Here is an 11,487-nt window from a genome sequence, read left to right as displayed (position 1 = left end):
TATTTTAGTTTTTTTATTAGTTTACTATATGGTATTCATTAGATAGTGTAGTGTATACCCAGTTACTTTATGTTTATAGCTCAATTTATTGAAGAATATATTGAGTACATTTATTATATTGATGAAGTTTCTACTTAGTTTTTTTTCACATCGGTTTATTGTATGATAGTTGGGTAGTTGCAGTCCTTTAGCGTCCATATACTAAATGCCTTTGTTGAGATGGAAAATTTGACTTTAACATAGCTATTTCCGTGACCAGTCACATGCTAATCCCTCACATTAACATCATGCTAATCTCCCAGTTACATGCTAATTTCTGACTTTAACACCCTGCTGATCCAACACTTTAACGCAGCTATTTCAATGCTAAATTATCCTGTTTGATATGTAAACTCCTTTGTCAAGGCGCTTTACCTCTCCATCCTAGTTTAAACGACACTGCGAATCTTAGCAGCAGTCATTGAAGTGCTGTCGTCCTGACAGTTCTGTTCCTTCACCTGATGAAGGCCACTTGTGTTGTGGCCGAAACGTCATGAGAATATTATTGTGTTATTTTATTTTATCAATTTATTATTTTATTCTCATTCTACGTGACTTTACCGAAAGAACCAAAGATTAACAAAGATAATTTCCACCAGCAGATGGTGCTAGAACGTGGTATGTCCAGAGTACAGTATTCTATCACAGCGTTAAATCCATCTGAGTCATTGATTGCGTAGCTTTCTGGTGGATCGTGAAACCCGCTGAGATCCACCAGAATGAATCGCGGTGCTTGGTGGATTAATACCGCTGCTCCGTTGGCATCTCGTGGCCATACCGGAGCCTGTATCTACTGTAAATTTAATCTTCATATTAAATAGAGGCTACAACAAATGTGAATATTGTTGTTGTTGTTGTCTCCCTGTACCGTTACAGATACTCGGATGTGATTGTGCACCGGCTGCTGGCCGTGTGCGTGGGCGCCGACCCCACGTACCCGGCGCTCACCGACAAGCAGAAGCAGCAGCTCTGCAACAACCTCAACTACCGACACAAGATGGCGGAGTACGCCCAACGCTCGTCTGTAGCTTTCCACACGCAGGTGGGAGGCGGAAGTGTGGGCCACGTGGAGCTTGCACGGCGTGTGCTTAGGCACCTGATAATGCGTCCATTCGTCTCTTGAAAACCATTTTTAAGGTCACGAAAGCAGGCATCGTATTGTGCGTGTAGTAAGAATCAATTGTTTTCTATTCGCACGCTTACGTGTGGTGGTGCCGTGGCTGTACTGGTTGGCTACACTTGACATTGCTTTTCAGCATTCTTCTGTGTTTGCTGAAAAACCTAGTCACTTGGCACATTTGCCCATGATGTGACAACTTTATTTGATTGGCTCTGTCAGGTGATGGAGGATTATAGTCAATACAATTGACATTGTACCTTCACGATTGAACTCAAAATAATCCCCATGACATGATGCCAATAGCACAACTGGAATAAATTAGCGGGGGGATGCAGGAAAATTACCTTAAATTTTGTTAAATAATTATGGGCTTGGTAAGTGATGCGCGTGTGTCTGCTCTTTGCCACGTAGTGGTGATTAACGGCTGTTGTTGTTGTGGTCTCAGTTGTTCTTCAAGACTAAGAGAGTGGTGAGCGAAGAGGGCTTCGTGCTGTTTGCGCGCAAAAACGCCGTGGTGGTGCTCATTCCCAAGTACGGCTTGGAGGGGACGGTTTTCTTTGACTCCAAAGATCTCAAGCTCAACGTTACCTTCGACGAGGAGGTAGGGCATGTGTTCACTTAACCGGGAGACATTGGCATTTCCTGAACGGCTGAATTCTGCATTTAAACCCAGGACTGGCTTAATGCACTGGGACCCAAGCCCCCTGACCATCTCTCTACGATTAGGTTTCTATCAGACACACAGACACTTGGTTTAAGGTGGAAGAACGCAGTGAGATACGAAGCTCCGTTTTTTTTGCCATTTGGCAGTGTGGACTATTACAGAGGAAGTTACACCGGTGGATACATTAGAGCCGGATGGCTCACAGGGCTATACCAAAATAAACTGAAACTGAATTAAATGATGTAAATGCGTTTCAAATATAAAACTGTCACAATTAAATTTGCTTTGGAAATAACTGCCATGACGGAGCCCGTATTGTCACGGAGAGGACATCACATTAAAAATACAGTAAAATCCTTCAGATCCGGAAGAATTATAGAGAAAATCTAATGCTTTCTGTAAACAATGAGAAACTCGAAGGGCAGAAAAGTACTTGTAGAATAAAAACAAATGAGGGAAATAGTAGTTGATGCAAAAAGTGATCTCTAGATGGCAAAAAGCACATTTGTCATCAGTGGATCCGGTCCTTTCCAGCATGCCTTGCATGCCGCATTACATTGTCACTCTGCGTGGATAATGCACACAGCCTAATTTGGACCAGAAGCTCAAAAGGGTCAACATTTGCAGCCATATTTTAGGTATGTTCTTAACTGCAATTGTGCACTCCATATAACCTAAGGGGGGTTGCATCTACTCCTTAATGATGGCCAAATAAGGCTTTAAAATTCCTTGGCTGGCCCGCACATCACGATCCCTCGGTTGGTTTGGTCATTGCAGCCATCGGCTTCTCATGCCTGATTTTCAGCTCGCGGTGAGGTGGCCCAAGCGGTATTGCATTCGCTGTGTGTTGTGGAGATTTGTGTTTCAAACTCGGTGGCCACTCCGGTTAATACTGTGGTGTGTCTTCTTTGGTTCTTTCGGTAAAGTCACGTAGAATGAGAATAAAATAATAAATTGATAAAATAAAATAGCACAATAATATTCTCACGACGTTTCGGCCACAACACAAGCGGCCTTCATCAGGTGAAGGGACGAGACTGTGTTGTGGCCGAAACGTCGTGAGAATATTATTGTGTTATTTTATTTTATCAATTTATTATTTTATTCTCATTCTACGTGACTTTACCGAAAGAACCAAAGAAGATGAATCCTTGCAGTCACGAAATCTTTAAATCGAAACTGTGGTGTGTATTAAGCGTAAAATATTTACAGGCTATCCGCTTTAACAGTGGACGTTAAAAGATCCTGTAACGTTATTCGTGTGCCAGCATCATGGTCCAAGGTTGGCAAATTACATGCAAATTACTTATTTGGGGAGCACATATCAATCGTTCGCCTCCTTTTACAAAGACGTAGCAGTGACCTTGAATGCAAACGTTTTGAGAATCAGTGAGGCTTTTCTGAGTGACCCATGTAATAGTATGAATAATAACGTTGGGTTTACGTCAATCTGTGCTTGTGTGCAGGGCACTTGGCAGAGAGCAGTCAGCGGTAGTGTAGCGGTTAGCGCTCTGCGCTACGATCCCGGCGACTTGGGTTCGATTCCTTCGCACGGTCAACATCAGTGATGATTATCTGAACCGGTCCTGGGCCTCGCCTAGGTTGACTTGGAACTCAATTGAATGCCTGCTGCGGTGTGTAAACATCGCCACTGGGGAGACAAAGGCGGCCGGGCATGGCGCTGGCAACCCACCCCCTTGTGTGCCGTGCCGGCCTTCATCTGTGCTCCTCGCCAACAGCACTTGCCCCAACAGTCTGTTAAGGCTACATTGGAGATATGTCTTTGTGTTTTGTGTAGGGCCCCACGCTGTGCGTGGAGGGCATCGCGCTGAACATGTTCGACCGCGTGTGCGTGCGCGTGTCGCTGGATTCGTCCAACCTGCAGCACCAGCGGATCCGCATGCACCTCGTCCGCCTGGAGGTACTCACCGTGCGGCGCGATGCGCAACCTCGGAATACCACCGATTTGTATTGTGACCATGCTGCTGTTGCTGCTTGCTGCGCCAGCAGTAGTGCACAAAAAACAAACGCTCGCCGCATCGGAACGTCAGCGGGCCGAAAATTAATGGCACAAGCCACAGCATAGCGCTTGTTGCCATGCAACCCAAACTGTGGGACCGTATAGTAAACCCATAGAGACACAGAGATACATAGGAGATACAGAGAGACCCATTATGATTCCTAGAGATTCATAGAGACTCATACAGATACATAGCAGTGCATTAAAAACAAGCTCCTGTACGATTGTGGCCATGCAACCCAAACTATGGACTACATTTTACACCACTGTAGTCTGCGCTCCTTGAATGGAGGGGGTGGCAAGATGACACAAACTCTCTCCTGAGGCTCTCCCGTAGCTATCAGACCCATACATTGGCATTTAGCCCCTGAACGTAATACCCTTATAACACAGGAATAAAATATAAACTCCGGTCTTGGATGGAAAAAATATATGTATAGCTAGCATTTTGAGCTGCAGTCTGTTGTCCTATACCTCCTGTAACTGGCAAATTGGATATAACGCGATGATGAATGTATGAAGGAATGCATTTTTTGTATAACGCGGATCCAAACTGGATATAACTCGGTTGAATGAATGGAACTACGTCGCGCGAGTAGGAATAAGCGGTCGTAACGGCTGCCTCGGCGTAGCATCACACAAGGCGGGATGCTGCTGGATGCTTCTAGATGCTACCCACGTTCCTTAGTCTTTGTTCAGCCTGTGTTACGCATCTCACGCGTTATTGCGGACTGCGCTTTACCCCATATAATATATTATTTATTATAACACGATTTTTCCAAAACGCGGTGTTCTTGAGGTACGCAACTACTGTATTATAGAACAGACTGTATATCCAAAGACTATGGGACACTATCCCTACCTATATCAGTTGTGACTGTCCGTGTGTTTAAATCCAGCTTGAAAACATCGTTATTAATTGGCTTTTCCTGGATTCTGATTGGTTATTACTGTGAGAGGAATCATTATGATTAGCTTTTATTGCATTTTGCATGCTGTGTAAAGTGTCAGTATCACTGTCATTATTGTTATTATCGGCTTTTACTTTATTTCTATTGGCTTGTATCTATACTTGAGTAGTTTTTTAATGTCCAGTGCTTTTTTGAGATATTTCGATATGCAAGGTGCTGTATAAAATAGATTTTTATTATGGCCCTAGTTCATTGCACAAGAAGGGCCATTATCTGAAACGTGACCTATTTAAATGATGAATGCGAGTTCTCAAGATACCAAGCTAAGTCAGGGTGTGGGAGCCTTGGTAGATATCAGATTTCTTAACAAAACTCCATGAGTCTGTTCTGCATGGGTTTCCTCCGGGTTCTCTGGTTTCCTCCCATATCTAAAAATAAGCATGCGTTGAAACTGGTATTAAGGCAGTTTACGTATCGCCATGGGCGGCAGGGTGGCACATTGGTAAACCCTTGTGTCTTGCAGCAAGAAAACTGGGTTTGATTCCCAACTAGAGTGTGTTACTGTGTGGAGTTGTCATCTTCTCTCCCCGTGTTCCTCAAAAGTCTTCAGACTTGGCGAAGTTTTTCAGTGTTAATAAGTGTAATGATAACGTATCACATTTGTTGGAAATACTCGCATATGTGTGTGTGAGAGCATTGGTGTAGTGGTTAGCACGCTGCGCTATGAACCCGGCAACCCAATTCCCACTCACCGCCAACACCAATGAGGATTATCTGAACTGCTGTTTTGCCTACCCAAGGTCAACTCTTTCTTAAATGAGTACCTGGTGCAGTGTGTAAACATCAGCACTGGGGAGAGGTGTTGGCCACTTACCCCCTCGTGGGCCATGCCGCCTAACAGCAGCACAGTCTGTTAAAGGCTTATTTGGGTGACTATCTTTGTTGTACGTTTGTGCCATTTGTGTGTCCGCTGTCACAGATTCCAGGCTACAACCCTGCGGAGTCCACCCCATGGGGCTCGCCTTCTCCCCGGCCTAAGAAACCCAGACAGCACTAGTGTATCGTGGATGCGGTGTCAACAAGATGTCGGAGGAGGTGCATGAGTGGGCACACACTCTGGGTTTTACATCTGCAGAGTTAATTAAGTGTACATTGTGCTCGCAAGCAGAGGTGAACAATTGAAAAAAAAAGCAGTGGCGGTTATGAGAAATGTTTCCCTGAAGTAACAGACGGTTTGCACTCTGAACTTGCAATCCAGAGTTCACCGGTTCTTCGTTCTCCTGGCGCAGCGGTTCAAATGGTAGCGCATTTTTTTTTTTTAGAATTTTTACCTTGCCAACCAGTACAATCAGCCAATTAAGGTGTATACGCGTCAAGATGTATGAAAGGTTTAGGATATCTTATGCCCCACTTCTTTGCCAGCCAAGACACTGACCCCCTTGTGATGAAGGTGATTTCACAAAAATATTGGTTACTGAATCGGTGGTGTGTATTGACTAACGCAGCAGTGTCCAACCCACAAAGCACTGTGATCCATTCTGGTATATCTCAACATGTTCCGTGATCTACCAGCAATATATGACCAACAGTTACCCGGATGGATTTAACCGACTAATAGAACACTGTAGACATGCCAAGTGCTAGTGCGATCTATTGGTTTAAAATATATATTATTAATCCATTAATTCTTAGTCGGGGATTTTGTTTTGCCATCTGCTATAACAAGAATTGTTTTATATTAGAGGTGTTTATTCCTATTTGTCCTGAGATCCACAATCAAAATCGTTTGCGATCATCCACCCATGGATCGCGATTCACATATCGGCTACCACTGATCTAACAGTTGAAAACCAGTTTAACACGTAGGCTTTCGCGACCAATATCCATAACACTGGTTTTTTGGGTTAGATCGCGTAATAAATATTTAAATGTGTCAGTAAACCCGCCACCACCCGACACAGCCAATTCGAAAGGTTTGTCACATTAACAGAACATGCCAATTCGTTACTAGTAACATCACACCGGTGTCTTGGAGAGCAAAGCCACAACATTTACAATCTGAGTACAATGTTTCACCAGTAATTACAACCAGCTTCATCAGGCAACAGCCAGATTCGTGGAGAATCCACGTTCCTTAATGCGCATGCATAATGTGTGTTGATTAACATATAAATAACCCAATCGGCAATGGATACCCATAGTCATATGCATTCATTGATTCCCCTCCCAATTCGCGAAAGAAGTGCTCACAAGTGATGGCTGTCGCCTGATGAAGCTAGTTAGTGCTGGCGAAATGTTGTACTTAGATTGTAAATGGTGTGGCTTTGCTCTCCAACACACTGGTGGACTGTACTAGTAACGAATTGACATGTTCTGTTTACGTGACAAACCTTACTAATTGGCTGTCGGGTGGTGGTGGGTTTAACAACACATTTATATATTTAAACGATCTAACACATAAAACGTGTATTATAGTTAAAAACCTACAATTGTGCCAGGTTTGGCCTGTCGCAGTGGGCCATTAGGGTGGCCACTCGGAGGGCAAAGCTCTGGGGAATCCGAGCAAGAGCTTCGAAGTATGATTGTGCACGGTGACACCCGCAGGGGTCTCGTGATGGATGGCAAATGGAAGATTTTTTATCGCGAGAGGATTCCCTGCAAGGGATGTTAGGTTACTTATTCTTGTGAGGATGCCATTTACTGTATGAAGGGGCAGCGGTCAGCTGCATAGAACAGAGTATAAAATTCCCCGAGCTGTTGCTGTTTAAATCGTCGGTTTAACGGAGAATTTCACCTCAGGTTTTTTTACACAGCTGCCCCACCCCTCATCGGACTCTGTGCAATCACACAAGGAATGTTTTTGGAAAAAATGTCGGTGTCAGAAAATTTTAAGGTTTAATCGTTTACAAATGCGCATTTCGTTACAGCTTCTCTTGTCCTTTAGACGTGCAAAGATAATTTCTGACAAAATATTGACACGTTTTCAAATTTTTTCGTAAATGGTCGTAACTTTGCTCACGTATATACAGTACTTGGGCAATAATTCTGAGCTCCTGGAGTAATGGTAAAGATTTAAGCGAGTTGATGTCTTTGCGACTTTGTGTAAATGTGTTTAACATTTTTTAGCTGAATCGTATATTTACAAGCATGTACACATGAGTTATACGCGTTTATATACAAAATTAAACCGATTTATTTTCCATGCATCTTCTGTTATTTTGGTTACTTTAAGTTACGTTTTTCACTGCTGGATGAACATCTCGCCACGTGATGTTGGATGTCAGGTTTAGTTTGACCATACTTCACCATGCTGGTCACTGTTGGATGATAATAATGTCCACTTGCAATGCACCACTGCGCAGTATTCACTTGCCTTCGAATCGAGTCCTGCACCGCCGTTTCACATGCAAATTTGATTCTCAATCCCTGGGCCAACTTGCTCCTGATTAGCATGCGATTTGCCACATTTCGATCTCAGAGGTGATTAAATGCGCCGGCTTCCAGGCTTGTTGAGCCGCTCGGAGCCCAATTAACGAAAATTGTTGCCAAAGCAAAAGCGTGAGCTCGAATGTTTGTCCGTGTTCTTTTCAAACCACCAGTCGAACGCCGGCCTCTGCCCACTCCGACCGTGCGGAGGCCCTGGCCGTAGGGGAGGCCCTCATGGTGCCTCACGGCAAACGTGGGGCCCGGGTGGGCGCGTCGACGGTTGATCGCGTACAAGCGGTGCAACTCCCACAAATGAAACATCACACCTTGCTGATCTCGTGTCCAGGAGCATAAACGATCATCACGCAAACTCCGGTCATCCTCGCAGCAGCAGCTCTTGGCCATCGAACAAAGACGATCACCGCTTCCTTCCGATATTAGAAGCCACGAGCTATGAACGACTCGGAGGTTCGAGCAACCACAGCCGAGTGGGAAGGCAGCAGCAGCCCAGGCGGTGAGCCAGCTCCAAAATCCCCCAAGCACTGAAGTTCTCGATTTAGTACATTGAAAAACACGACGGTAAGTGAAACAACGTAAATCGAAACCAATTTTGCCATTCACTTGAGGGGCCGTTCATGAATGACGTCACGCAATTTTTGACCTCTCGTCACTCGGCGTCACAAAAAGTCAGACCCCCCCCTCAAATATGACGTCACACAGGTCTGCCCCCCCCCCCCCAAAACCATATTTCCATTTTGAAAATAAAACATGCTTCAACTATTGTCATTGTAGTGCGTGGCGCTGCACTGATGTTGTAGGAGTGTTATAACAATTAGTGTTATAACAATTCTATACTTAAAGTTGCGCATTTTGATGTGACGTCACATTTCTCAAACCCCCCCCCCTCCCCCTCGTCACACATCGTCACAAATGTCTGACCCCCCCCCCCCCAAGGTGCATGACCGCGTTACCGTGTTCATTCTGTGAAGGGATGAGGAAAAGGAAGAGGGAAAAGCATCCAGCGTCGCCGCACGCAGGCAAGGTGTTTATCACACAGTGGTCAAAATATAAAAATACATATATGTAGTGGGTTCCACGGAGACTGGAGACGTCTTTAGAGGCAACGCAGTTTATTGGTAACTATGAACAGAACTCCCCTTAACTCCCACTATCTAGGGAGGTACAGCCTCCGGGCTAGCGTGCCCTCGCACTGATCAAACCTGGCTCTCAGCCCTCTGGCTATCTGTGCCCTAGGGGAGGATAACTGACCCGACCCAGCCAAGGTACGGGTCCTGACCACTGGTCCGCGCTCGGCCCCGACCCTTATAAGGATGTCGGGTCCTAGGGTCCTAGCTAGGCTGGTCTTCTGTTCTTCCTCTTCGGAACACTGCCCCGAGCTGTCCCAGAGGTGCCCCTTTAATACACCTCTCGGGGGCTCTCCGCCCCCGGTACCGCCCCCTCTCTAGAACCTTCCAGGGGGCTCTGGAAGAACCCCCCAACCCCTCACCTGGGGCCTGCCTCTCTCTGTCCTTCCCCAGCTCAGGGTGGCACCCCCTATGGGCTTGTGCCCGCAACTGCAGGTAAGTATACCGACGGTATAGGATGTGCATTTATTACGCTACATCTATGCGAGAGAGGTTGTGGACAAGAGTCTGCTCTGCGGGAAGCAAGCATTGCCATACGAATGAGATGAGCTCGCGTTCGATGCGGGCAGTCTTGAGGACGACCGTCGACAGGCACGCGTGGAGGCACGCCGTGGTCACAGCGCAGCGCCGACTCGTGTAGGTGGTGATGGCTCAGTTGTAGAGAGGAATGCCGGAGCTTCGAGCAGATGTAGCCGAATGTAGGATAGAGCATCTTGAGGAGCGTTGCCCTCGACCCCCTCCGGGAGGCCGTATGGTTTACTTGGCACTCCCGTCCCTTAGAGTCCAGTCTGATGTAAGCCTCCTCAGGTTCCAGCAGCCTGGCTTCGTAGGTCTTCATTGCACTGCTCTGCTCGTCTAGCATAGTCTGAAGGGTCATATGTTGCTGCCTCCTGAATCTTCACCCTCCTGCAAACCTTACTCGACATCTCGTTGAGGACCCGAAGAAGGGCAGTATTCTCTTCGTTTTTTTTTTTACAAAAGGGCTTGTAAGGGCTCTCGTTCCTCCCACCGGGATCTCTGGTGTCAACTTGAACGGGGGGGGGGGGGGGGGGAGACAAAGCTATGGCTTTTTTCCCAGGGGATCTGTCTTCCATGGAGCACAAAGATACAGGCGGAAGGTCCCTTTGGCCTAGCCATGAGGTCAGGCTCGAGTTGCTTACTGAGGACCCTACACCTAAGGAGGCTGTGGATCGCCCTAGGAAGCTCCAAAGTAGAAAACCAGCTTTCCAAGGCCCCCTATAAAGTGCCTGAGGCCAGGTAGAAAAATAAGAAAACTATCAAACAGGAAAGCGAGTGGTTATGTTGGGTCGAAAAAGGTAATGTTCTAATGTAGGGGTTGGAGCGGTCATTGCTGCTTACTCGGCCATGACGTCACTGCAACTCGTTTGATTTACACTTTTAAAATACAAAAATCACGACGTGTACTGAACATATTATTCCGAATCGGTTTTACCACCACTACCACCATGACACAGTGGCAAGGCTGGCACATCGCAGTGCAGCTGCTAGGCTGAATCATATGAATAAATATAATAAAATCTATGAATATCCTTTATGTACCCAGGAGAGCCACATTGAGTCTCGAGACTCATTATTAGCTCCGTGCTGCATTAAGATGTTTGGACAATTTCAAGCATCAGGGTTCGGCACGTAGGAGGAAACCGGAGAAACGCGCAGATGTTGTGAAGCTGGCTTGGTGGTAGAAGTCAGTCCAGAACATTTGGCCCCACACCTATCACTGTAACGAATCAGTGTTCTACGGTGGCATTCTAAGCGAGGACTGATTGTATTAAAATCTACTTTGATCTACTAATCGTAATGTATCAATAATGTTAACGTGTAACATGCCCCACGGTTTTTCTTAATCTGGAAGGAGAGAACAACGGATGATCTGTGTGCTGATGATGTTGGTAATGATCTCGTAATGGCTGTTCACTTCGAGGAGTGAGAGAGTCTGATGGTGAACCTGGATCGTGCCAATAAGAGGTAGGGCCTTACCATTCGCCCTACCAAATAAATCAAAGCAGTACCTGCCTTGATATTTTGTATGTCTTCAAGGACTCCACCCCCTCAACTCCGCATGATAGGTAGTTGTGGAAAGAGTGGAGGTATTCCCATATCTGGGCAGTTGTTCATGACCAGCTCCAATTTCAGAGCGAAGG

The 11,487-nt window shown here is 45.9% G+C and overlaps 1 protein-coding gene across 1 annotated transcript; it reads left to right on the top strand.

Annotated features, from left to right (window-relative positions):
• The first annotated feature begins 1,036 nt into the window (after positions 1–1,036).
• LOC142924700 (exosome complex exonuclease RRP44-like) lies at positions 1,037–7,949 on the top strand. The gene is made up of 4 exons (XM_076067355.1): positions 1,037–1,063; positions 1,605–1,760; positions 3,622–3,744; positions 5,734–7,949. Exons 1-4 carry the CDS (start codon positions 1,037–1,039, stop codon positions 5,809–5,811), a joined length of 384 nt encoding a protein of 127 aa, XP_075923470.1. The 3' UTR covers positions 5,812–7,949.
• Positions 7,950–11,487: the final 3,538 nt, after the last annotated feature.

Source organism: Petromyzon marinus, chromosome 16 (genome assembly GCF_048934315.1).
Source record: "Petromyzon marinus isolate PM22_M1 ecotype Great Lakes invasive population chromosome 16, UKy_Petmar_22M1.pri1.0, whole genome shotgun sequence".
Classification (NCBI taxonomy): Eukaryota; Metazoa; Chordata; class Hyperoartia; order Petromyzontiformes; family Petromyzontidae; genus Petromyzon; species Petromyzon marinus.
This window is presented reverse-complemented; position numbering and strand designations above follow the sequence as displayed.

Excerpts from the sequence above, each read along its gene's own strand:
- LOC142924700 (XM_076067355.1), top strand. The coding sequence starts at position 1,037 with ATGGCGGAGTACGCCCAACGCTCGTCT. Across the intron at positions 1,064-1,604 it reads AGTACGCCCAACGCTCGTCT|TTGTTCTTCAAGACTAAGAG; the intron begins GTAGCTTTCCAC and ends TTGTGGTCTCAG. Across the intron at positions 1,761-3,621 it reads ACGTTACCTTCGACGAGGAG|GGCCCCACGCTGTGCGTGGA; the intron begins GTAGGGCATGTG and ends TGTTTTGTGTAG.